This window comes from Halichoerus grypus, chromosome 14, assembly GCF_964656455.1.
Source record: "Halichoerus grypus chromosome 14, mHalGry1.hap1.1, whole genome shotgun sequence".
Lineage (NCBI taxonomy): Eukaryota > Metazoa > Chordata > Mammalia > Carnivora > Phocidae > Halichoerus > Halichoerus grypus.
Genome location: NC_135725.1, coordinates 10510731 through 10538605, shown reverse-complemented (window position 1 = coordinate 10538605; position 27875 = coordinate 10510731). Strand labels below are relative to the sequence as shown.

General features: G+C 46.9%; 1 protein-coding gene and 1 pseudogene across 3 annotated transcripts in view; one reads left to right on the top strand and one right to left on the bottom strand.

Moving 5' to 3' along the window:
* DOCK8 (dedicator of cytokinesis 8) overlaps positions 1-24869 on the top strand; it is a 222503-nt gene extending 197634 nt beyond the window's left edge. For 2 of the 3 annotated variants that reach the window (XM_036090844.2, XM_036090845.2), the window contains 8 exons: positions 1202-1333; positions 1803-1937; positions 3356-3445; positions 6468-6704; positions 9161-9304; positions 11000-11106; positions 22341-22511; positions 22954-24869. In XM_036090844.2, the coding sequence (XP_035946737.1) occupies positions 1202-1333; positions 1803-1937; positions 3356-3445; positions 6468-6704; positions 9161-9304; positions 11000-11106; positions 22341-22511; positions 22954-23014 (1077 nt within the window). In that variant the 3' untranslated portion in view covers positions 23015-24869. The other variant, XM_078061526.1, reaches the window with a different exon arrangement.
* On the bottom strand, positions 14286-14574 carry LOC118534773 (small nuclear ribonucleoprotein G pseudogene; annotated as a pseudogene).
* Positions 24870-27875: the final 3006 nt, after the last annotated feature.

Here is a 27875-nt window from a genome sequence, read left to right as displayed (position 1 = left end):
GGCCTCCGCGGTGGGCCGAACCCCCAGCACTGTGAATGCCAGTCTTACCCCGAGCCAGGCACACCTCCTGCTGGGCTGTGTGGGGTGGGGGGGCAGAGGGTGGCCCCAGATGACTTTGATGTATGCAAATTGTGTCAGGTCTGGAGGGAGCTGAGAAAGCCTTTCATCACTGCAGTATTCTGGTCTTCATGGCAGGCTTTTTGGCTGGGCAGCAGTTATACCGTATTATTTCCATTTACTAGGGGGTAAATTAGGCCACAGAGAGGTGAAATGGCTTGCCCAGGGTTATACCACAAATGATGAGGCATGTTCTCACTCCCTCATTTTCCCTCTCATGGAGAAAAGTATTGGGGTGGAGCCACTGGGAAGGGAGGGAGGGAAGAGATGGACCAGCTGCCTTTCTGATGACTGGGTAGTCCTCAGGATTGGCGCAAACCAGGCCCAGCTGAGAGAACTATGGGAGGGCAAACCACTGAGACTCCCCTCATTTGCCTTATCTGGGTCTACACACTTCAGATAAGATAGAATAGGTAGATTAAGTCAGTGAGATTCAGGGCAGTAGAGAAAGTCTGTTGCCCATTTTCATGTTAATAATCGCACTCCTCCCGCCAGTTTTAAGCCAAGTAAATATCTAATACTTCACTATATTTAGCTGATCCAATTTTATGTTCATCCTTATGGTTTTCTTTCTTTTTTACCTTTCATTTCCAAGTTTCCTACCCTACGACCTCTATGTATTTTTTGTTTTAACTATCTTTTCTTTTTTCTGCTTTCCATTTCAGGATTCAGAGAAAGTACAGTATACTTCCATTTTTCCTAAAATTCAAGAAAATGAACTAGTTAGAATCTTACCAATTCCTTTTAGGCAAGCATTGAACATCTGGCTAAGCGTGACCCCAGATGACATTTAATGATGCTGAAGCTGCCTTCCTGAATAGTTACTAGTCTCTGCTGCCAATCTGCTGTTTTTATTCCTTAGAAACCCTTTTGCCCACTTAACATCATCATATAGGACCATTTAGCGTGTGTCTAGTTCCGTTTGCGTGCTCTGGCCATCCCAGAGAAGCTGAGACATCACTCCTGCTCTGTAAAATATTGTGGTGCTCATAACTGATCCATTCTCCAGCACATAATGAACTCTGGATGCTCTTCTTAACTTTCCACTGGATTAAATTCTTGTTGATTTTCTTCTTTTTCTAAGGGAGGATTGTACGAGACAGTTAATGAAGTCTACAAGCTGGTCATTCCCATCCTAGAAGCACACAGAGACTTCCGGAAGCTGACCTCCACCCACGACAAGCTACAGAAGGCTTTTGACAGCATCATCAGCAAGGTATCTGGGGAGTCTGGCCAGCAAGTCCTTTTACCTGGCAGCATGTGGCCCTGTCCCAGAGATCCTTAGCCCTGCTTCCTCTCTAGCGAGCGATTTGCCTTGAGCACTTCATTGCTGTAGCTCTTGCCTACCCAATGGAGAGGGGCTGGGAATAAGGCAGAGGACCAGAGGTCAGACAGTTCCGACTGGAAGAAAGCACCTTGAATGACTTTACAACCAGGAAATGTGAGGATTTTTAAAGTTCACTTCAAAGAAATCCTAGAAATCTTCCGTGGCATTTTTTTTTTTAATTATTTCCAAAGTTTCTTCCATAAACGTTACATTTTTTTAAAGGCTTGATTTCGGTTTATGTTAGCTATAGGAATAAAATGCTGTGTAACACAATAACAAAAGAATCCTGCCCTTTAAGAGCCTATAGATCCTCACGAATGACCTAACTAAAGAGAGGTTTTCTTATTTTGCTCACTAGGGTCACAAGAGAATGTTTGGGACCTACTTCCGAGTTGGGTTCTATGGATCCAAATTTGGGGATTTAGATGAGCAGGAATTTGTTTACAAAGAGCCTGCTATTACCAAGCTTCCTGAGATCTCTCACAGACTAGAGGTAAGAAAAGCGCTCGACTCCATATACTTCACAAAAGCAAGTTAGAATGGGTCATTGCCAAAAAAAGAGTTATGGATTCGTCATTGATCTGTATAAAAATTTGTCCACATTGCATTTTTAATATGAAGGTATTAGGTGAGATCATAAGGTAAAGCATGATTTGGAGAGTTTTCTCCTAAGATTCTGTATTTGCTTGTCAAAGTTTGTAAATTTATAGGGTGAGTATTTATTTTCAAGGCTACCCAAAAGTCAGTCGTTGTCATGTGCTTTCCTATCACTCTTGAAATTTTAGTAATAGTTTTTCAGCCTTAAGATTATCACCTTGATTTTGAATCCTGCCAAATTACTGAGTTATCCCTAGAAAGTGTCGTGGCCATCCTTTTGGTATCACTAGACAACACATCCCACTTCTGACACAGAGATGTTCACAGTAGCCATGCCTTGAGCTGGGTCATGGTGAGCTTTTCCTGCTGAGCTGGTCCAAGGAGCCCTCCTGTGGATTATCAGAGTCAGTGTCCCGTCTCGTAGGCTGGAAGCCCCAACTCCAACCTGCTGTCTACACTTGATCCATAGTGTCACAGAAAAGAAGCAGCATGTTCCTAGAGGAAAGGATGGAGAAGCAGGAAACAGCCCGGAGAAAAGTGAGAAAAGCAGACACAGAAAGGGCCAAGCACTAAGAACTCAGGATGAAAGTCAAGGGATGTCCTCCAGACAGAACCCTCGCAGGCAGAGTACCTGGGGACCCCAAAGTGCTGACACTTAATTCAAGATTCATTCCTTATGCCTGCTTGTCATTGCTTCGAATTTATGCTTCTTCATAGCTGTAAAACTTAAAACACTTTAGTTGCCAAATGGCTCCTTATGCTATCCATCTCTGGAAAAGAAGAGACTTTAATTCCTACTGGACTCAAAGAAGCCATGGCACAGAGTGGTTGAGTAACTTGTCCAAAGTCATTCAGCTCATGAGAAGGAAAACCAGCAATTGACCCCAAGCCACTTGGTTCCCTATTATGTTTCTCCAACGTGGGACTAGAAGTGTGTGTTTTGTCTTCTTGTGAAATGTGGTTCGTCACATTCTGGGAAGCCTAGTGACCTCCAAGCTCCTAGGGTACAAAAGACAAGAAGTAAATTCTGCCATTCCCCTGGAGCTGCTTCCGGAAAGATGAAGACATTGGTTGAGTTAGAGGTCAAGCACACTTATTTTAGGGAAGCATCCATCAGTTTGCAATGCTGCACTTCCTTATATTTTTATTTTTGTCTCCAGAAATGCTAACTTGCCTCATTAGCTGAGAAGGACTTCCAATAATCAATGAGCAAATTCTTCCTTAAGCTTGTTCCAAACTTACTCAACTTTTAAGACACAAAGAGTTGCATTATATTAAAATAGTCTTTGTAATCTGTTGGTTCTTCTTGCCTAGGGATTTTATGGCCAGTGTTTCGGTGAGGAATTTGTAGAAGTGATAAAAGACTCTGCTCCTGTGGACAAAACCAAGTTGGATCCTAACAAGGTATGGGGAAGTTTGCAGAAAGTCACCCTCAGGCTCCGATTCCCTTCATTCTACCCCCCAAAACACAAAATGTTCTCCTCTGTTTGGGCTCTCAAAGTCACTTTGGTGTAGCCAAACTTTTTTGTCGAGGGTTCAACTATTATATGGTTAGATCTTAAACCATATTCCAAGGGAGGAACCATAAGAGCTACCATTTATTAAACACCAGCTGTGTACCCGGCACTGCATCGGGCCCTTTGGGTACATCATCTCCTTTATCCACCAAGAGCCCTTTGAAATAGGTGTGGTTATTCCTATTTCACAGATGAGAAAACTGAGGTACAAAACTGTCAAGCAACTTTCCAGGATCATGCAGGTGTCCAAGCCAGGACCCAAGCTCAGGGTCTGTCCTCCTCAAACCCATCCTCCTGATCACTGTTCTCTATTGCCTTTCTATGCAAAGTTTTACACTCAACTTCAAACATGTTGAAAAGATGCAAACTTCTCACTGCCAGTGCTTAGTGGCACCCTGCTTTAGGCTGCAGGAATTTCTTCCAGCCAGGTGCAGGGCCCCCATGACGTTGGGGGAATGATGGGCAGGGCTTGGACCTCAGCGACCTCCCTTGTCACAGGAGGGCGTATTCTGTCCCATCCCCGGCTGGGTGTGACGCATCCAGCGTGGACACTCTCCACCCCGAGCCAGCGGCAGGGGCTCAGGCCTCCACAGCCCTGCCCTCTCGTCCGACACCAGCCTCAGGCCACCCCCACGTCTGACCAAATGGTTACTAATTTGGGGGTTCCCGCGGCAGCCCTCAGGTTAAGGAATTCACTAGAGTGACTCACCGACCTCAGGGAAGTACCTTATGACAATGACAGTTTTATGATAAAGGGTACACAGAAGGCAAGGTCTGGGAAGGACCCTAGCGCTTCCATGCCCTCTCCTTGTGAATCAGGGCACGTCCCCCAGCCTCCCCCTTGCCCAGCAGGTCTATATATTCACCTGTCAGGAAGCTCCACAGAGTCTTGGTGTCCACAGTTTAATGTCCAGGCATGATTGATTAACTTGTGGGCCACATTACTGAACTCAAGTCTCCAGCCCCTGCCTCCCCGCCCTGGTTGAGCCCAAAGTCAGCCCCGACTCCCAACCCTCTAATACGTGCTTGGTCTTTTGGGTGACCGCCCCCATCCTGGGACCCACCAAGCTTGGGTCACTTCATTAACATAACAAAGACGCTCCTATCCCTCAGGGCATTCCATGGGTTTTGGAAGCTGCGTGCTAGCAAATGCAAAGACTAAATATATTCCTTAGCGTATCACGGAGGCGGGGGGGGGGGGGGGGGGGGGGGGGGACTGGGGGGGCTGTCCTCCTGCTCAGCCCACCTCATAGATGTGTACATGAGACTGTGTAAGCTGCTGGGAATAATGCAAGTTCAAGGTATTTATGAAACACTAGGGCCCAGAGGAGCATTTGCCATCTGGCAGGCCTGGAAAGTGCAGAGTCCAAACTCTTCCCTCAGTTCTGTCCTCTAGGATGTTAAGGAGATGATGCAAGTAGGGAGGAATTGACCAAATGCAAGTTTGTTTTTCTCCAGATTTTGAAAGACTTGCTCACTTCACACATCTTCCCTAGCCCAGGCCTGCGGTGGTAAGTGTGGTAGGAGCTGAGCAAGGCTTCGACAGAGGTGTCAGAGGTCCTTGGATGATAGGCGTGCACGGCACATGCCGCGGAGAGTCACCATTGTCCCCAGTGACATCCCTGACACATGGTGCACTTGTGCCCTCTTCTAAAATGCCCAAGGCCGGTGCTGAGAGTTTTAAATGAGAAGCCAAACCCAGAATGACAGCAGGATTTCATCACACTAAATAGTGATTTATAGGCTGAGGTCAGTGTCGTCCCCCACCCTTTTCACTGGGTGGGTATTACAGAGCCTTTGGTCACTGTCATTCTTTTTTTTTTTTTTTTTAAAGAGGCCTTCTTTCTTAATAAGTGCCCTTGTTCAGTGTGTGTGTGTGTGTGTGTGTGTGTGTGTGTGTGTGTGCGCGCGCCCGAGCACGTGCATGCATTTCTAAAGGAGGTACCTGCAGTGAAATTCACCTTTCTGATGTTGAATTCTCTGAGTTTTGACAAACAGGTGTCACCACCACCAGGAAGAGTTCCATCACCCCCAAATACCTCCCCATGCCTCTTCCTTCTGCTCTGAGCCCCTGACCATCATTGATCTGCCATCTGTCCCTGTAGTTTTTTGCCTTTTCCAGAAGGTCACATAAATGGAGCCCTAGACTAATAAGCGCAAGCTCATAGTCCTTTGAGTCTGGCTCTGTCACTGCGGACAGTGCATCTGAAATTCCTCCACGAGGTAGTCCTGCTCTTCCTCTGTCCCGCAGAGTCGTGTTCTGTCAACCGGCTGTTGTTTCTAGTTTTTGTCTATTATGAATTCTACTGCTGTAGACATCGTGTGTAAGGTTTTTGTGTGAACGTAAGTTTGCATTTCTCATGGATGCACACGTCAGAGCGGGATTGCGGGGTCATATGGCCAGTGTCATCTATCTGTGTAAGAAACAGCTAGCCTTATGTTAGAAGGGGCTGTCCCACTTTCCACTCCCACCATCGGTGTGTGAAAGTTCCAGCACCTCTCCGTCCCTGGCCGTGCTCAGGACTGTCACTTGCCTTCAGTCTGGCCATTCTAAGTGGGTAGCGGTCATGGGGGCTCCAAAAAGGAAAGCTTGTCTGTTCTGAACAGCAGTTCGTGAACTTTCGTACCAAGTTTCAGTTGGACCAGTGAGGTCAGCTTGGAGGGGCAGCTGGGAGACCTGACTTCACATGGGCACGCTGCCCTGTCCTTCTCGCCCACAGCCCTTCGTCTCCCTGGGGGGGCAAAGCAGGGATGGCCGACGTCTGGCCTGATGCGCTCAGCTTCTGTGGCTTTGGGGTGCACACAGGGTGGGGGCAGGGCGCTGTGTCCCAACATGCCTCCCCAGTGCATCCTGGGTGGTGGCTTGCAGACGAGCTCATCTCCTCCTTCCCCCACCTTTTCCCCCTCAGGCCTACATACAGATCACGTTTGTGGAGCCCTACTTTGATGAGTATGAGATGAAAGACAGGGTAACCTACTTTGAGAAGAATTTCAACCTGCGGAGGTTCATGTACACCACCCCCTTCACCCTGGAGGGGCGGCCCCGGGGAGAGCTGCATGAGCAGTACCGGCGGAACACCGTCCTGACCACCATGCACGCCTTCCCCTACGTCAAGACCAGGATCAGCGTCATCCAGAAGGAAGAGGTAATGGCCCCTGGAGCCAACGGTCTCAGGACTGAGGTCACCACTGAGTGCCTGAGTCACCCTCCCAGGATGACACTCACACCTCCTCCGAGCTCCTTCCTGGCAGACTGGAGAGAAAACCAAAAAAAGGGACACACTGGAAATATTATCGTGGTGGTCATTCTCTGACTGTCATGGCGCCAGGGAATCCCATTTAGGCAGCCGTGCGCTTCATAGCATTACTTTGTATTTAAATATTTTATATTTTGAAGTTGTATCTTTAACGTAAATAGAATGACAAAATTATAATATTTAACATGTTTATTTTCATGATATGCTTACTTGAAATATATATTTAAAATTTAAGTATTTTATATTGAATTTTTATATATTTGGAAGCTTACAGGTGATTCAGACAGAGTTGTTTTATTAGTTATTAGAGACGAGGAATAGCAAGCAAGTAGCCCCACAAGTTGGTGGTGAGCTGGAAGAAGGGCCCCTGCAAGATAGGCAAGGAGACCAACTGACTTCTAGTCCCAGATTCCTCCTGTGACATTGCTCAAGACACTTACTTTCATTCAGCTTTTCTCATCTATACACTGACAGCGAGGACCCCTTTCTCTTCTCTGGTTCTCTGTATAGTAGGAGACTTTGAATCCATTGTAAGAGGACTGATCAAGAAAGTGTCTCAAAACTAGACATAGTACAAACATTTTATTTTACTTTAAAATACATATGTGGACATTTATTTGTCATTCAATTTATATAAGACCCCAGCCTTCCCTGTGATTTGGGGTTGGCGGGTCACAATTCAGCATTGTCTTTCTAGTATAAGCCCCACCCTTAATACACTGTCCATAATTTTCCGTTTTTATTTCTATATAGCAGAGGAGGAGCTTAAAGATACTTGCTAAACAGTATGAGGACAGAGTCCTTCTGGATTTTTATGACTTGCTTGCCGCTAGCCTTTTACAGTTGTCTTGCACACACCTAATATGGCAGGAATCTTTATAGCGACTCACTTTTGTGATATCTTGCCCCAGCATTCAGCTTCGTGTTCATAGAAACAGTTCTGTTTCTTTCCACACCCACAGTTCATCAGTTTGTGCATTATTTAATTAGATGAGGTCATTAAAATAACAAGCATAACAGGCATCATCAAGTCGGTGAACGCACAGAGCTGAGCTGTGAACGGATGCCTCATGGGGCAGGAGCAGAAGTGACTGAGCTCACTGCCCATTGGCTAGGGTGTCAGCAACCACATCAGAGAGCGAGCTTCACGGACATGAGAGAAATCCAGGCTGAGTGACTCAGTTAAGAGGAGGTTGGTTTAGAAGGCATCTATTATATTTCTTATTGTTTTAGACTTTTGAACACTAGGACAGGTAGGCATAGGACAGAAATAAACTCATGGTTCCAGTAAGAATCCCCACAGCATTTCTTGGCCATATCTCCCTTTCCTGAGAACCTCAGTGTGTTAGATCACTAGGACTGTTGTAACAAAGGACCACGGGCTGCATGGCTGACATGGCAGAAATGTATTGTCTCATAGTTCCGGAGGCTAGTGACCAAATTAAGACGTTGGCAAGGTTGGTTCCTTCTGAGGGTTGTGGGGGATGGATGTGTTCTGGGCTTCCCTCCTTGGCTTGTATATGATGATCTTCTTCCTGTGTCTTCACATTCTCTCCCTCGACATGTGTCTCTGTGTCCAAATTTCCTCTTCTTATAGGGACATCCATCATATAGGGCCCATCCTAATGACCTCTCTTTAACTTGATTACCTCTATAAAGACCCTATCTCAAGTAAGGTCACATTCTGAGGTACTGGGAATTAGGACTTCAGTATATGAAGTGGGCGGGGGGGGAGGATAACTCCACCTACAACATTGAAGAAGGACCCTACCCCAAACCTGCAGAACTTGGCAACCAGGAGATTGACCCTTAAGCGGATTCTGTTAATCAGGAATTCATCTTCAGGGTGAGTTGGAGAGGGTACACATGATGCCAAAATCATGTGTTATGGCAGAAACAAAAATCTTGAGTGCTGTGCTTCTCATACCTTCTCCAATTATAAGTCAAGTAACTTGTTTAATAATTGGAAAGGAAACTTAACAGGTAGAAAGAACATGGATTTTGAATGTCGACATCATTGTGGTCAAATTCTGAGCTCCCTCCTTACTACCCTGTGTCATTTGGTGGCACTTCCTGAACCTTACAAATCCCTCTTTGGATGTAGAATGGAGAGAATACGTAGGTTGTTTAAAGGAGTCCATGAGAAATGTCCACAAAGTTCCCCGAACACAGTAAGTGTTCAAGAAATGTTAGGCCTTTCCTTCCTCTTAATCTATCCAGAGTATTTTAAATACTCTGAAGGTATCCTTACCTGCTTCTTCAAATCCGGTCCGTCCTAGCCCCAGATTTGTCCATGGCTTCCAAGACTAGACAATGACTTCCCTGCACTTCTGTCTTGCGTTCAGTTTGTTTTGACACCAATTGAAGTTGCCATTGAGGATATGAAGAAGAAGACCCTGCAGTTAGCGGTTGCCATTAACCAGGAGCCCCCTGATGCCAAGATGCTCCAGATGGTGTTGCAGGGCTCCGTCGGAGCTACTGTAAATCAGGTGAGCAAGACTGGCTGCCGGCAACTCCTCTGGTCCTTGTTACTTGGGTTTTCATGATATGTCTACACCTCCTTCCTTAAGGTTGATGAGGAGTCTGATCCACACATAAATGGTATCCCTGAACTTAGACCCAACACTTGTGAGGTTTAGAAGACTTTGAGGAGGGCTCTTCACATCACAACCGTGGTAGAAAAGAAGTCCCGGGGGTACCTGGGTGGCTCAGTCGGTTAGGCCCCTGCCTTGGGCTCAGGTCCTGATCTCAGGGTCCTGGGATCGAGCCCTGCATTAGGCTCCCTGCTCAGCGGGGAATCTGCTTCTCCCTCTCCCTCTGCCCCTACTCCACTTATGCTCTCTCTCTCTCTCAAATAAATAAATAAAATCCTTAAAAAAAAGAAAAGAAAGAAAGAAAAGAAGTCCCAGACATGAGTAGACCATGTGGAAGGGGCACCATTCTCACAGAGAGGTCTTCACTTTGAGGCCAGACCTGGCAGCATGCTCCAGATCGGGCTCCTCTTGCAGAGGGCTCAGTCATGCCCTATGTAGGCAAGGTTGTTGCAGAGCTTGAGGCCAATCTAAGAATGTCTGTAGGAGAGAAGGGAAAGGGTCTAGAACATGCAGCCCCTGGGTCAGTCACCAGACGAATCCAGCATGCCGGGGGCCTTGCCAGCCCGGAGTGACCAGGGACCAGGCTTCTTGGGGCACTTCAGACCAAACTGGATATTCTCAAACCCCTTAGAATCCTACTCCCAAACCCGCATGTAACTAAACCAGTCTCAGATACAGGGAGGTGCTAGCCTCATGCTTTCTGTCCAGTGGGCATCCTTAATTTCAGATCCAGATCTGCTCTTGTCTACACCTCCACTCAAAAACCCAGTGAGTATCATGACTTTTTCCTCACTCACCGCACCTGGACTTCCCTGCAAAAATTGTGTCCAGATAATATCAAGGGAACAGAAATAGCACAGAGGAGAAATGACTATTATATTTCCAAGATCAGAAAATATTAGGAAGTTTTGCTTTAAGTCCTAATCCTTTAATGAAAATGGAAGACTTTGTGAGCCCATAACCACGTACTGTGCGTATCTCTGACACAAGCCAGCACTTACACAAAATGGTGCCGCGACTAGGGCAACTAAATAAGTGGATATGAAAGGATGAATCAAGACAATCCTCAATTTTAGAAAAGCAACTCAGATCACATACCCTGTGATGCAGTAGTATTACCTTTATATACAAAGAAGAGCCTATTATTAGTAGAGCATTTGATTAAGAAGATACATTTGGGGGCACCTGGATGGCTCAGTCGTTAAGCATCTGCCTTCGGCTCAGGTCATGGTCTCCAGGTCCTGGGATTGAGCCCTGTGTCAGGCTTCCTGCTCAGCGGGGAGTCTGTCTCTCTCCCTCACCTGCCCCTCCCACTCCCACTCCTGCTCTCTCTCTCCCTCTCTCAAATAAATAAATAAAACCTTTTTTAAAAAAAGAAAATACATTTATACTTCTGAGTATTCTCCTAAATGTCCAGACTCCTAAGAAATCAAAGTTTCCTGAGAAGTTCAGTACCTTCCTTGATTTTTTTGTTTTGGTCACACTACCTACAGAATTAAACGTCCAAACTCAAAAGTCAATCCAAGATTTTCTCCCAAGTAATTTAATTTTCTTTCCAATGTCGTATTGTTCTGTTCCTTTTTCCATCAGGGACCACTGGAAGTAGCCCAAGTGTTCTTGGCCGAAATTCCAGCTGACCCAAAGCTCTATCGACATCACAACAAGCTGAGATTATGCTTTAAGGAATTCATAATGCGGTAAGACGGAATATGGCTGGGAAGGCAGCAGAGCAGTGGTTCTCAGAGAGGGGTCCCCAGACCAGCAGCTAGGACATCACCTGAGAACTTGCTAGAAAGGCCAGTTCTCGGGCACCAACCAGGCCTACGGAATCAGAATTTCCAGAGGTGGATGCCGGCAGTCTGGGTTTTAACAAGCCCTCTGGGGATTCTGATGCACCCTCACGCCTGGGAACCCCTGCAGCAGACCAGCCTTGTGTGTACTATTAAGTAACCGACATTCAAACCGTAACGTGCTTTCGTGTTTATCGTCTTGTGTGCGCCTCACACATCAAACCGGTATTACCACCAGCCTCATTTTGCCAAAAGGGGAAACAGAGGTTTGGAGATGGGAAATGATTTTGCCTGAGGTCACACAGCTAGTTAGTAGGAGAGCTGAGTTCAAATCCAGAGCTTCTGAGCCACATAGCGCACATCTCCATTCGTGTGCTGACCGTCCACGATGCTTTCAAGTCCAAGAGGGTGTTGGCATTGGTTTTAGAAGTTTTAATATCACATGATAACTTATTTGTAGAATCTTAAGAATAGATCCTGCCTCACTTTTGGTGAAGGCAATTCTAACGCTGGGCTTTTTCAAAAGTATCCTGTCTCTGGCAGTTCCATTGTCAGACAAGCTTCTGTGGGCTGGCATCAGGAGCGGCCCGTTCAGGCTGCATAGGAGTGGGTCTTTGAGCAAGGTCTTGCAAACTGTTGCAGTGCAGACGGGTACCGTGGGGTCTCCTGTGGCCCTAAAATGAATGTTTATGAAGGATGTGATGACCTTTTACCCATGACATCAGGAAAATGTGTACCAGTATTTCTTTTCAACCTTAGAGCAGCATATCAAGTGTAGGAATGACCTCACTTGGCAGCTGGGGAATAAAGGAGGCTAAAAGTGGAAGTTTGCTAAATTCACTGAAAACTCATCAGCGTGCCAGTGTTGGGTAAGACGAGAGCTCCCTCGTCTTCCACAGGCTCTGGTGAGAGGTCTGCAGACATGCTGTACATGGAGACCCGGTCTGTGGGCAAGCACCCATACACACACGGGGCACATACGCAGAGATTACATTTATTAATAGTTTGGCGTTTGAATTGCTTCCTGTATTTGAAAGCAATTCTGACATTACACAAAAGCTGCATTTTGTTGAGAAAAGAGCATTTTTACAGAACAAAAAAACTAGGAAAATACTGTGGGAATTTTTAAAGATCTATTTCCTTTCCACTTACCTTCATTTAAAATTATTTCGGGGGACAGCTGGGTGGCTCATTCAGTTAAGCGCCTGGCTCTTGGTTTCTGCTCAGGGCATGATCTCAGGGTCCTGGGATTGAGACCCAAGTAAGGGTCCATCCTCAGTGGGGAGTCTGCTTCAGATTCTCTCTCCCTCTTCCTCTGCTCCTTCCCCTGGCTTGCTCACGCTCTCTCTCTAAGATAAATAAATCTTTAAAAAAAAAAATAAAATGAAATAAAATAAGGTATGGTTGAAGGCCCCTGAAGTTGGCAGTGGCCTAGGCCTCCTTGGACCTCTGAAAGGACCTCTGAAATGTTTAAAGAGACAGTACGACCCGGTACGGTATCAGTTGTGGGAAGACAGGAGCTCCCGACAGCACCCCGAGGTGCATAACTAAATACCAGCACAGTGCAGCATGCACTGCCCACTGCCGAGAGCGCAGGAAATACAGGGCTCCAGAGTTCAGAAAGGAACGGTCCGTTAGAGGCTAGAAGGCTGGAGAAGCCTTCACTTAAACTTCGTCTTGAATATTTAGGTAGAACAAAGGGGGCGGTCAGAAGAGGGAGCCAGGCCTGGTAAACCAACAGACCCTGAAAACCTCCGGGACGCCTCTGGGCTCCTCTGGGTCAGCAAGAGCAGTGTGTTCCCGGGAGTCTGCTAGGACAAGAGGAGAGACGAACGACAGCCAGATTGGCAGATGGGGCTCTGGACAGAACCGAATTGTAAAAGCAGGTTGGGGAAGAGCAGATGTGATTTGGTTCCCTAGTCTGTAAATCATACCCTCAAGACAGCAGGAGGCGAGGAGACCTTCCTTTCCCCCGATTGCTTAATTGCTTCTCAAGTCCCCTCAGCAAGTTGCAGGCTTTTAATGGCCAGAGTCAATATTTTGTCACATTATTTGCTGCCGGGTATTTCCTCCCGGCTCTCTGCTTCCAACAGCCAAGGTGACGCAAGAGGGGAAGATACTGGGGGGTGGACAGCTCTTGGGTTTCCCCGTGAGTGAGCTCCCGCTGCTTGGCAGACTGGGGCGGCGGGTTGATAAGCCCGGATTTCCAAGGTGAACATAAGTGAGCCTTCCGATGCCTCTTTGCTGAGCGCAGAAACGTAGGCTTGCCAGGTGCCTGCTGTCAGGTCCTGCCCCTGGGCGGTGGCCTTGGACTTGGCTGTCGCGGCACCAGACTGGCCATAGGGGACCTGGCAGGTGGGCCCGCGGCGGCTGATGCTCATCCAGCCAGTTGCCAGGTCAAGACCTTGATCCCCTCCTGCCTTTTCTCACGGTAAGAAAAAAACAAAACAAAACAAAAACCACCTCAGGGTTTCCGAAGCCAAGAGGGAGAGATACCCCATTGTCTTTCATTCCTCTGCTCCCCAAAGTACTCAAGCTGTTTTAGACAGTGCCAGAGCTTCCAGTCTGGGTTTTTAAATTTTCTTCTTACCTTTCTGCCTTAGCTCGGGCTGGTGTCACCAAATACTGTGGACCGAGTGGCTGGACCAGCAGACACTTGGCTGGACCAGCTGGGAAGGCTCAGATGAGGGTGGTGGCAGGCCGGGCTCCCCGTGAGGGCTCTCTTGCTGGCTGGGCCTCCTCACGGGGTAGGGAGAGGAAGAGGAAGAAAACTCTCTGACAAGGGCACTAATCCTACCCCGTGGGTCCCATCCTCACGGTAATTTACACCAAAACACCTCTGAAAGGCCTTACCTCCAAATACCATCACGTGGGGTGTTAGGGCTTCAACATAGGAATTGGGGGGGGCAGAGGACACAAACATTCAGTCATAACATTATCTGAACGCTCTCAGCCTTACAAAGACTATGTGATCCTTACATTTATTTATTTATTTTTGACTATTATAAAAGTTTATAAAAGTTTATTTAACAAAAAAGTTCAATATGAAAATGCACACGACCTGATTTTTATATTGTAGTAAAACAGGTACTGTGGAGGGGACATGTGGAAGCAGTTGATTCCTTCTGATGGACACACCCATTGTTTATACTCGTTCCAAGGCTTCTAACGTGATGAGACTATTTCCTCGTGTTACCACCATTCCAGTATTGTTCTGTTGCCCACAGTTGCCATCTGCACTCATTCATCTATCACAAGATTCATAAACGGATCGAACCCCCGCAATATTCCTTGGACATGTCTGCCACCATTTAATTTCAATGATAATTTCTTGTCCATAAATTTTTTCAACTCGGGAGGGTGAGCTTTGCTCATGGTGTCTACTCGGCGAGCTCAAAGATGCCTCCCTTTACGTTTATTTTTATATTGAAATAAAAGACCACATCCTCCATGGCACCAGTCACCAGTTGTCTCTAGGAGAAATAGTTTGAGATACACCCAGACAGGCACCTACCACACGTACGGTCACAGAGTCAGGACACGGAGCGTGGAGCGGTGGTGTTTGCAGACTGCAGTGAGGGTCTGTGAACAGGAGGGAGGGAGAATCTGCCCAAGGGGCCAAAGGAACACCAAATGCATATCGTGTGGGTAGAAACAGAAGCAGGAGGTAGGAAGAGATTTGAATATGTGATAGGAAAACAAAGCCTTAAATATCGTGAGGGGTTGCTCTGCAGCAGGTCAGTAGGGGAGGACAGAGGAATGACTTCTGTCACTTTTCTAGGGTCACAGAGACCTGATCCGTGGGCTAAGGCTGCTAGAAAACTGAGAGCAGGTGGAACAGGTTACACTTGAGGCACGTGTGCAGGTGCGTACCACCCCCCACAAGACGCACAGGGCTCTGCCCCTCCCTCGTGCCTCCTGCAATGATTCTGAACAAAAAAAATATCCATTTTTGTTACAGTGTGATCTTTTCCTCCTCTCTCAGCCCACCCCATCCCCCAGGTCTCATGAGCAAGCTCCTGGCCCTCAGGGCTGGTCCATGCTCAGGGACGGGGCACCATGCCCGAGGGTGGCTGGGGCTGATACTGGATTAGAGAATATTATAGAAACATGTGAACCCCAGGACTCTGTGACTCTTCAGGAGAAGCCCAGGGCCTGAGAGGGGTTAAGGTCAGTGTAAGGTGATGCAGGCATAAGTCTGATCTGGTGAACCACCCCCCTGTGCCTGGATTCTAGGAATCTGCCTCTGGGTGTCAGATGCGAGTGTGGACACCTTCCCAAGCCTGTAGCCCCAGTCTAGCCCCCCTTTCCCACATCTGGCATTAGGATGAGGAGAAGGGGCCACTGGACCTTCTGTGAGGGAGGCGGCCACACAAATCCAACCAGGGGCGGTAGAGGTGACTCCAAGGGGACAGCAGGACGATGCTGCCCCTGGTCTGCCCTGGGGTGCGCTCCCTACCCCCACAGTGCTGCGTCCTACAGCAATGGGGAGCACATAGGATGATGCCTTTCATTAGGCCATAACCCCTACTTCGCTCCCAAAAAGCAGGTAGTGTTGACTATGAAGCCCTCCCTGGTGGTCATCGCTTAGCTAGATCCTCACACGCCTGACACCGTTTCATCCCCATAAACCCACTCTACAGATGAAGGATATGAAGTTGAAGAAGGTTATAATGAGCCCAAGGTCACACAGCAAGTAGGTGGCAGAACCACGATCGAAAGTCTTCACTTGGGACAGGCTGTCCCTGGGTGTGGGGTCCGGCCGAGGCCGGCCAGGGAGGGAGGAAATGAAGGGGCTGAGTTGGAGAAAACCACCAGGGAGGGGTGCCTGGCAGAGCCATGGCTCTCCCACACCCACTGCAGGCGGCCACCCTGCCCCTGGTGCCCTGCCCCCAGATGACCCCTCCTTGCCAGTTCTCGGCTTCTCTCGTATCGCTGTCAGATCTCCCCACTCCAGCAGTCCCGCTTCCTTCCTGGGCCCGGAGTGGAGGTTTGCTAAAGAGGTACCAGCAAGAAGCTGAGAAAGGCAGAGTACTCCAAACTGGGGCTCCAGAGAGAATACCTTCCACTTGAGACCAAGGCCATATGCCTGGATTCTAGCTGGAAAGGCCATGTCTTCCCAGGGGTGTATGCGGCGTTGCAGTTAGCAGTGAGCTCCTGAGCCAGGCCGCTGGGCTTCGCGGACCCACCGTGCCTTAACTAGCGGTGTGACCTTGGGCAAGGTACCTGGCCTCACTTTCTCCAACTTTAAAATGGGAATTGTAATCGTAACTCTCTCTTAGATCTGGTGTCATGATGCGATGAGTCAATACACAGAGCTTAGAACAGGGCTTGGCACTTACTAAGTGATCAATCAATGTAACGTCATTTGGTGGGGCAGAGACCGGATCAATTTAAGGAGGGAACAGAAACTTAACCATCTGATTTTAATATAGACATTGTCCACCCATGACTTGGGTGCTTCTATAAAGTTTGTACCATAAGACAAAGTGGGCCGAGGACACATGAACCCAGGACGGGCAGGTCTCTGGATTTGCACCTGACTGCTGTTCCTGCAGGTGTGGGACTCGGGACAGGGCATTCCATCTCTGCATTTTTTTTTAAGATTTTATTTATTTATTTGACAGAGAGACACATTGAGAGAGGGAACACAAGCAGAGGGAGTGGGAGGGGGGAAGAAGCAGGCTTCGCTCTGAGCAGGGAGCCCGATGCGGGGCTCGATCCCAGGACCCCAGGATCATGACCTGAGCCAAAGGCAGACGCTTAACGACTGAGCCACCCAGGTGCCCCTCTGCATCTTTCATTAATCATGAAAAACGAGGGACAGGAATATAAACTCTTTCATACTTCATCATTCTCATATCGAACAAATCATTTCTGTACTCAGACTGGGTCTATCGGGGATCATAACCATAACAACAATAAGTGTTCTTACTTAAAAATTCTAAGCACTTTATATGTTTTCACTCATTTAATCCTTACAAGCACAATAAGGTCAGCTATTATTATCACTTCCATATCACAGGTAAAGAAACTAAGGCATGAAAAGGTTAAGTGCCTTGCCTAATGTCACAAAGCTGATACTCCGCAAAGCAGGATTCAGAGTTGAGTGCTCAGGCTCCAGAGTCTATACTCCTAACTACTATACTGTGCTGTTCTCTTTAGGAACTGTGTTCAGTTGCTCATAACAGAGAACAGAAGTAAGATGGCTTAAATACCATAGAAACTTATTTTTTTTCTCCTAAAATAAGATCAAAGATAGTCATCCCAGAACTATATCATCAGTGACCCTGGCTCTTTCCATTCTTTTCTATGCCATCCTGATTATAGTGCATCCATCCTCATAGTCACAAGATGGCTGCTAGGGCTCTAGTCATCATGACCACATCCCCGGAAAGTATCAGGAGTAGAAATGAGGAAAGAGCAAAAGGCTGTGCCCCTTTAAAGAGCTTTCCTGGTGACTTCATTTTGTATCTCATCAGCCATCCCTATCTGTTAAGGGAGGCTAGGAAATGTCACTTCCCAGGGAGGCTCACCAGATGGAGTTCTGTTGCTAAAAAAGAGACTGGATTGAGGAAGGAACTAGCAATTGTTGGCCATCCCAAGGGACTGATGTGGGGGCTGTGCTAAAGGAGCATCACAGAGGAGGGAGGCCAAAAGATACAGAGATGGAGGGCTCCCTGACAACCCTCTCTGTAGGAAAGATACCTACCTCCTTACAGAGAGGCCCCTGGAGGTGACTGTCTACCAAAGCCAGGAACCACGTTCTGGAGTTAAAATTTCCTTCCTCTCAGTCTGGTTTCTGTGGGATTCTGAGTGCTGGAAACCCCCAGGCACATCTGCTATAAGAAAATGCTTGTGTTCAGTGACCTTATCAACAGAGGGGGAAACAAAAGGGGTGGGGGCTCTGGAATGCTGGTGTTATTGAGTGAGAGCAGCACAGTCTATTTCTGGACCTAATGACAATGTGACGATAAGGCCACTTAAACAATTATTTGCATTGTAGGTCTCTGTTGTGTAGATTTCCCAAGAGAAATAGCTGTTCTGGAGGCGGTCGATTTCGTGCATGACTCACTTTAGTTTATGGATTTAAATTAACATAATGATGGAGCGCCTGCTGGCTCAGTCCGTTAAGCATCCGACTCTTGATTTCAGCTCAGGTCATGAACTCAGGGTCGTGAGATCGAGCCCGGTGTAAGGCTCAGTGCTGAACGTGGAGCCTGCTGAAGATTCTGTCTCCCGCTCTCTGTCTTCCCCTCTCCCCATGCTCGTGTATGCTCTCTCTAAAAAAAATAAATAAAAATAAACCCAAAACCATAATGGAAACTATATTAATTTTAATAAAATCTATATTATATAGGGGCACCTGGGTGGCTCAGTCAGTGAAGCATCTGACTCTTGATTTCAGCTCAGGTCACGATCTCAGGGTTGTGAGATCAAGCCCGGTGTCAGGCTCAGTGCTGAACGTGGAGCCTGGTAAAGATTCTCTCTCCCTCTCTCTGTCCTCCTCCCACCTCCATGCTCTCTAAAAAAAAAAATAAAAAAAAAAAAAAACCATAATAGAAGCTATTTTAATTTTAATAAAATCTAGAGTATATGGGGGCACCTGGGTGTGGCTGAGTCAGTTAAGCATCCCACCCTTGATTTCGGCTTAGGTCATGATCTCAGGGTTGTGGAATTGAGCCCCATATTGGACTCTGTGCTCAGCTCGGAGTCTGTCTTCTCCCTCTGCTCCTCCCCACCCCTCACACACTCTCTCTCTCTCAAATAAATAAATAAATAAAAATAAAATCTTTAAAAAAAAAAATCTAGAGTATAGAATCCAAATGGGGGAAAGGAAGAAATACAGAAAATGTATATGAAATAATTCATAAGTTATAAAATTTGTTAAAATATAACTTCATATTACTACTACATCTGAAAAATTTTCACTCCACCTATTAATATATTTGTCTTTGTAAAACACTGTGTTCATCTATTGCTTTGCAACAGGCCACCTCAAGACTTCGTGGCTTAAAACGACATTTAATTATTACATGTGTGGTTCTAGGGGCTGGTGGGCTCAGCTAGGTGGTTTTCGCCCAGTCTCTCGTTGTCACCCAGACAGTGGTTGGGGCCTGAATTGCCTGAAGTGTTCCTCAGTCATATGTCTGGTGTCTGAGCTGAAAAATCCTTAAAGAGCAGGTGGTTCCGGACTCCAGAAGGCACGTGTCCCAAGAGACAGAGCCAGGTAGAAGCCACACTGCTGCTTTTACCTAGTCACAGAGCATGTAAAGCCTTTAACCATGTCCAGGACACATGGTACGCCATCAGTGTATGTCAGCTGGCTCTTGTTACTTCTGAGCACGAAGACTAGGGAGAGTTTAGTTAATTCCCCCCAAGTTGTCAGAGACATTCCCAAGGATGCAGTCAGCCTCTCTGGGCCTCCTGCAGTCTGCCGATGTTGCAAACCCAGGCCTTAAAGTCATCCTGAAACTGATTTTATTTTACACATGGTGGTAGCTCGTAACTGTTAGTTAAGAAGCAATAGAAACGGAAGGGATGATGGTAATTTCTCAGGATTCAAAGGTTATAAACCTCCCCTTCCCACCCCTTCTTGAAAACTTTGATATGCAACCTCAGAGATCGTACAGTTTGCGTCAATTAACGTCCAACTTAAAAGATTGGTGAAGATCCAGTTAGGGGAGTTCTTTTGGTTTCTGGCTGAGTTAAATCAAGTCTTTTTCTGCCGGGGGCTAATTGTGTAGGAAAGCTGTGGTCATGGGTTTATTTCTGCCTAGTCCAGGTAGCTTTCCCCTGTCCTGTAGCCACATTCCACCCTCTTCGCCTTCGGCTGTCATCATGAAAATGTGTTCAGTGGTAATACCAAGGATTTGGGTCACAAGGTCTGGGTATCCCCATGACTTACCCCAGATCTAACCCTGCTATCAGGAAAACAGTTTAAACCACATTGATCACCAGGATCCCATTCACCTACAGGGTAATAAAGAATTATTACTAATTTTTGCAGGTCAGCTAGGTTTCTACCATTATGGTGTCCCTTCAAGGTTTGTTGATTTGTTAAGTTCCCTTAGGTAGCACAGTGTAAAATAAAAGGCAGGACTTTATCATGTTTAAATATGATTTTCTTCTTTGGTATGTAGCATACTCTGTGGGAGACCATGAAAACACTAGGCTTAACTGTCTACAAGTTAGGTCACCATGAGCTTTAATGATTTTCTCTCTGATGCTTTGCAGTTTCACCATGGTGGAGCTCCGTATGGATCTGTTTCTGCTGATGAGGGGATTTGCGTCCGTTTGCAATTCTGGAAAATTATCAGCTGTTATCTCTTTATATATTGCCTCTTATTTTTCATTCCCTTAGGTAGTCATTTAGATGTGGGTTGGGCATCTCCATTATACCTCCAGGTTCTTTTTTTTTTTTTTTAAGATTTTATTTATTTATCTGAGAGAGAAAGCACTAATGGGGGGAGGGGCAGAGGGAGAGGGAGAAGCAGGCTCCCCGCTGAGCAGGGAGCCCAACGGAGGGCTCGATCCCAGGACCCTGAGATCATGACCTGAGCCAAAGGCAGACGCTTAACCGACTGAGCCACCCAGGTGCCCCTCTATCTCCAGGTCCTTAACCATTTTTTTTTTTTTATATTTTTAATTTTTAAAAAAATTTCTTTGGTGATTTCCTTAGATCTGTCATATAGTTCGTGTGTTCTCCATTTGTGTCTGGTTTATTTTCTAACCTGTCCATTGGGATCTTTTTCTTTATCTTAGTGACTCCTATTTTTATTTCTAGAAGTTCCATTTGGTTCTTTTCTGAAGTTTCCCTGATCTCTTTTTTCATACTCTCCAATTGCTTTCATCACGAATTTTATACCTTTTTTTTTTATTACATCTCTGTATTAACTTTGGTCTTTTATATTGTTCTGTCATCTTGAATTCTTAGTGGGCTGTTTCTCCTGCTTGTTGCATCTGTTGGTCCTCTCCTGTGATGATTGTATTGTGAGCTTATCTTTGGGAAGGGTCACTCTTTCTGTGGGTGGCCCATGAGCCCTGATGGAGAAAGGGTTTCTCCAGAGCAAATTTATATTAATTTCTGTCCAAGCCCTGGGGATTCCAGTCACCTTGGTTGCTTTTTAATTTAATTTCTTACCTTGGAGCACTCACCACATAGCAGTATAAATTTGTAACTCATACCCGTGTGTGGTGCAACCTAGAATTTCAGTTCTTAAGGTGACTTTCTTTCCCAGTGATGGCCCCAGACTGTTAGCAAGCTTTTATTCCACCTCTCTGGACAGTTGGCAGTATTTTTCTGGGCCCCCTTCCATAAATGAGGTAGCAGCTTTTCAAGCCCCTGAACTATATGCAAGTGGAATATTCAGAGCCCCACTTGGCCCTTGGCTGAGGCTACCTCTCCTGTCTCGTGCGGGCTCCCAGCACGCCACACCTCCCCCAGCCTCCAGGACCCCTGTGCAATCTTGAAATTCTAATGGGCACGTCTTGGGACAACTGCCATGACATCAGCTCCTGCTATCACTCTGATTTGGATTTTTCTCCTCCTGTCCGGCACCTGGGGCTTCCCTTTCTCCTACAACAGATGTTGGCCGCACTTTCCAGCTCGTCTGTGTGCATGCGGCAGGAGGGGGGCTGAGTGGCGTCTGCTCGGTCTACCAGCTTGCCATAAGCCACAGTGAGTGTCTTGTGAGCAGAACAATGACCCTGAGTTTGGATCCCGGGCTCACCGCTTCCTCACAGTGTTATCTTGGGCAAGTGACCTAACATTTCTGAGCTCCAAGGACAAAATGGAGATAAATACAGACCTCCTGGGTTTGTTGGGAGAATTAACCAGATAATGCATGGAAAACTCTTCGTATAGTGCCCGGCATGTAGCAACTCAGAGCATCAAGATCTCTGGGCCACTTTTCAAGAATAGATTCCTGGGTGTTACTCCTTAGGGATTCTGATTCCTTAAATCTGAGGTACAATCCAGATGTCTGAACTTTGAAAGCCTCCCCAGGCAATCCTGATAGGCTACCAGGTTTTAGACACTCTTGGAGGTACTCAAGAAATGGTAGATAGCATCTAAGCAGCTCAAACTCCTGCGAAATACCACCTCACTTCCCGCCCCGCCCCTGATGTTTGCATCTCAGGTGCGGTGAGGCCGTGGAGAAGAACAAGCGTCTCATCACGGCGGACCAGAGGGAGTATCAGCAGGAACTCAGAAAGAACTACCACAAGCTGAAAGAGAACCTCAGGCCAATGATTGAGCGGAAAATTCCAGAACTCTACAAGCCGATATTCAGAGTTGAGAGTCACAAGAGGTGAGTTCAGGGCAGAGGAGGCCTCCTCCTGGGGGATGAAGGACAGGGCTTGGGGCCCAGCGGGTCAGGGTGCGCTCTGCTACACTCGGGAGCCGCACAAGCTCGGAGGACCGGGAGTGCACGCGGGGTCAGAGAAGCCGCCAGAACCCGATCTGTCCTGCCTCCATCCTGAGTGCCTTCCGCTCCCTCTACCTTCTCCTTGACCTTCCTGGGACCCCTTCATGTTGGCCTTCTGCCCGTGGTCTTCCCAGAACCCATTTCCTCCTGTGTTTTTTCTGGCGCTGGTGTGAAGGGATCTCAGGACCTTTGCACATTCACTAACTTACTGAGTTGCCCAAAGTCCTTGTCCTTTTCTGGTGGGTGACCCCCCCCCTTTAAAAGTTTAATTGATCTTTCTTACCTCTGTTTTCTCTCTCTCTCTCTCTCTCCTTTGTAATTTCAGAGACTCCTTCCACAGATCTAGTTTCAGGAAATGTGAAACCCAGTTGTCACAGGGCAGCTAGGAAAAGCTGTCCTCACGCATGGAGACTGAGGCTCTGTGACCCTGGAGAAGTGCTCACTGGTACTTAAAACACAGGACATTTGCCAAGCAGGATGGACTGCATACTCCCTGACCGGATAGCACTCTGGAAGCCTTAGAATCCCAGGGACCATGGGAATTACACCCAAATGGGGTCTGATCAGGTTTTGGCCCTCCATACTGGGGTTAATGGAGGGTGGTTAATCAGGGGAGCCTGTGTATTTATCAAATCATGGCTTTTCACAATATTGTACAAAACAAGGCTTAAACAGCGTCTCCTGCTGAGTGGTCGGTCACTCTCTACAGGACAGATGACTTCCTCTGGCCGTATTTGGATTTACGGGATAAACCCAAATTGCCCGGGGGAAAATGGAAACGTCCGCTGTCCCGTGCAGAGTGAACGTCACGCGTTCCCTGTTTATGGGTGAGGAGGGTCGGCTGGCAGGACTGCAAAAACATGGTGAATAAATCCGTGAGGGGAGGCCTCACTAGAAATCTAAAAATCATGATGATGGTTGGAAACTTGGAGCTAGAGGATTTATTTGTGAACTCGTTACCTTCTTGGTAACGGTGGACTAATTGTTGTATAGTTATTTTTGCCTTAAGTGTTACTGTGTGTTAAGTTAATTTAACAAGCGTTTATAGATGAGGACCCTGGACTCATTGAGTTAGGAGATGTGCGGTACTCTGCTGCATTCACTTCAATTCAGACACTTCTCCTGCAATACTTTGCATTTTTTTCTTCTGCTCCTTCTCGCCCACTCTTTTTCTCCTCCCGCCTGGGACCAAGTTTATTTTTGTAAAAGGACAATAGCTCTGCTTTCATGTCAGAACACCATGCCGTCCGTCGGCCTATTATATCGGCTAGAGTAGACTGAGCTTGGACTTCTTCTGGCAATGTACTGTAGGAAACATGAACAAAACTGTGGCTTGAGAATTAAATTATATATTTTTAATATGCCTGATGCCCTTGAATGGTACTAAAAATGTAATAAGAATGGCAAGCAAAATGTTTCCCTTTGCAACTCGTGTTTTTTATTTTGACACCTCTTAACTCTTGCAAAGCACTTCGGAGGAAAGGAAAGAGGCATGGGCCCAGTCCTCCAGACCAGACGGTGCTGTCCTGGGGCGTGCCTCTTATGCGGTATTTAATTTGGTGTTTATAAGAGAGAATTTCATTTGGATAATCCAGAACTTTTTATGCAGGAATTTATATTCTGAAAGAGATCTTTTTTTTTTTTAAGCACAAAAGCTTACTAGTTTACATGGCAGACTTTTTGGAGTCTAGGCATTTGGGGAAAGGATTCTTTCTAAAGTATATGATACACTTAATTGCTTTCCTACCTGAGTACATATGATACACTTTAATTCCATGTGCTGTTTGGCGTCTTCTGTGTGGGGGGTACTGGGTGAGACTGAGGTCCGATAACATTGTCACCGTCCTCCAAACCCTGCCAGCTTAGCGAGGAGGAGCATCTCTGTGCATATAGCCACAATACAGAGCAGACTAGAACAGGCAACAGGCCCTATAGAACGTAACCTTTCATGAGTGACTCAAGGTTGGGCATCAATCACTCGCAACATCTATTATATTTTGCCCTCAAACAATAAGTGTTAAGTGTTAAGCACTAAGCAAATTAGGGGCGCCTGGGTGGCTCAGTCATTTGAGCGTCTGCCTTCGGTTCAGGTGGTGATCCCGGGGTCCTGGGATCAGCCTGGCATTGGGCTCCCTGCTCAGCGGAGACCCTGCTTCTCCCTCTCCCTTTGCCTCTCTTCCTGGCTTGTTCTCACTCTCTCAAACAAATAAATAAAATCTTGGAAAAAAAAGAGTAAAGCAATTTAGGCCTTTTGGTTTTCTAAAAATTAAAGAAACCTGATATGCCACGATAGCATCTTGATTTTACATTGGAAAAGCCTTCTGTGCAAGGGTTTTGGAGGAATCCTCTGATTAGCTCATGCTGCCTCTCCTTCGGCAAGGTCAAGGGTGCAACTGTCCCTGTCTCTTAAGGATCTCCAGGAAGGGGCACCTGGCTGGCTCAGTCGGTGGAGCATGGGACTCTGGATCTCAGGGTTGTGGGCGCGAGCCCCACCCCCATGTTGGGTGTGGAGATTGCTTAATAATAAAATCTTAAAAGAGAGAGAATCTGCAGGAAGATGAGACATATGCCGCACAGATCTGATTGGGTTGTCACGCTTTGTAGTGTCTTCAAGTCTCTGATTCTATTCCCTAAGGAGTCCTTTCCATGACAGTGGGTTTGTTTTAAAATGAAAAACTTTTAGAGCTGCCATTGATAATTGTGGTTGCAAGTATGTTTCCAAAGACAGGGAGCCTTTGTTTTGCCTTGAATGTATTTTTAAATGCTTGTTATCTCAAACGTTGTAAAGCTGCTATTAAGTATCATTTTATAAACAAAACACCCTAAAGGTTCTAATACATCCCAGAATGCTGGATATGTCCACAGTATCCAGTGTATCCTTTTTTTGGACTGAAAGCAGTGCTTCCTAATCTTTTTCACACCAGGGGCTTAAATGTTCTCTATTGAGGCATAACAAATAGCCCGCAAACTCGTTAGCTTAAAGCAGCAATAAACAATATCTCACCCAGTTACTGCAGATTTGAAATTCAGGAGTAGCTTGCCCAGGCAGTCCAATTTGAGGCATCACATGAGGTTGAAGTCAAGATATTGGCCAGAGCTGCCATCATCTGAAGGCTTGACTGGAGCTGATGGATTCTGTTCCAAGGTGGCTCATTCCTAACGTTGGGAAGTTGTGCTGGTCTTTGATGGGAGGCTTTAGTTCTCCCTGTGGACCTCTCCCCAGATGCATGAGTGCCCTCCTGACATGGCCGCTGACTCCCCCTAGGGGGCGCGATACAAGAGAAGTAAGGCCAAACTGGCCATGTCCTTTATGACCTAGCCTCTGAAGTCAGACTCCCTCGTGTCTGCCATATTCTGTGTTTTCGAAGCAGGCCACCAGGGTCAGTCCCCGTTCGGGGGGAGATTTATTAGGCTGTACATTTTGAATGGAGGAGTGTTAAAGAATTTTTGCACATTTTTGCACAATTCTGCATTTGTTGTCTCACTGCGATTGATGGACAAAGCTACTTGCTGATAGAGATTTCCAGTCCAGGAGCTCTGGCTGCCCTGAGTCCCTCCCAGGGGGCTGGGCCAGTCAACCTCAAGTAATATATATAACCCAGTTCCTGGGTGCACCATGGCACACCACTTGGGAAGCCTAGCCTACAAGTACTCAGTTGGCCATCTTTTGCAAGGGACAGAAAACCAAACTCAACCCAGTGTTTTCAAAGGGGGTGGTGGAGTTTATAGGCTCATGTAACAGGACAACCCAGAGATGTTGGTTCAGACGCATCTTGATTCAGGACCCACATAGCATGGCCTGGGTCCATTTTTCATCACTGCTTCCTCTTGGTTGGCTCCATTCTCGGGCTTTCAGCAGTGGCCCCTGGAAATTCCGGCTCATCCCTCAGGATGGCAGTCCATCAGGCCGTCCTGAGCCTCACAGCCTCATACGTTCCAGAATTCTTAGGGGAATCTCTTGTTTGTTCTAATTGGAGTGGCTTATGCTAACCGAGGTTCTCCCCTCACACTAGCAGCAGGGTCAAACCACATGGCTAGTGAGAAAGGGACTAGAACCTCCTCAGGGAACTGGGAAGAAAGGGGAAAGGAAGCAAAGCAAACCATGGGAGGCTCACTACCAAACATTTTGCTTTAAAGCATTTGGAAAAAGGAGCTCGTGTGGAGATCAGGATGAAAGTTTCTTTCATATCCTGTTCACAACCACTGACCCTGCAGGACCGTCCCCAGGAGGGGTGATGAAGGGGATAGGAAGTCTAAGAAGGAGGACCTAGGGCTTAGCATATCCTGAAGCAAAGTGGGGACCAGATAGATAGGAGTGGGAGATGTCACTGCACCAGTCATTTGGCCTCTGGAGCGTCTTGCCAACGGTGGTACACGTGATCCAGAATCAGAACTATAGAGCTGGGGGGGGGGGGCACTGGTAGGAGAGAGAGGGACAGGGAAATGGAGTAACGGTACGTTTGACTGCAGAAAGTCAAGCATCAGAATTGTGCCTTTCGCTCATCATTGTCTCCCCAGAGCCTGGCCCATAATGGACACTCAGTGGATGTTTATAAACAACCAAAATAATGAAAGAAGGTGGCCACCAGTGATGATTTCTCCCAGACTGCTCCTTTTCGGTAGCTCCGAGCTAAAAGCAGTACCTAAAGGAGGACCGTCGATCAGGGTCCATTGGCCCCAGAGGAATGCCTTTCCATTCACTCTAGGCTCTCTAGTGTCAATGCATGGGCAAGAATTAAGAGGATTTCCTCCCCTTCCTGGTGCTATCCCTTGACTCATCTTAAACTTTATCCGTAATAATCTTAAACCTAACCTAACAGAGCCGGATTAAACACCCAAATCTGCAATGGTCACTAAGTTTGTGGTCATAGAACTCCTGGAGGAAATGCAGCATAGCCTTGGTTGAAAACGATGTGGAGAGCTGTCCGTGTTCCTGACCCCACGGCCTTGACGCTGCAGCACTTGGGGGCGCGGGGGTGGGGGGCACTGCTCTGGAATGATGCTGCTGAATCCAGCCCAGCTCCTAGTCTGCCAGTGTTCTCTGCCTGGCAGCTAAATGGCTTTCACCTTTGCTGTTTCCTTCACGCACTGGAAGATGGCAATCACCGGGCAGCACGGATAAGGGAGTGATTTTCCAGGTGCTATAGCTCCGAAGGATACAGTTGAAAAATCAGCTCTTGTTCCTTATCAGTTCCTTTATGCAGTGAGAGAACGTGACATAGATGACTACATTCTGTACTGATAACA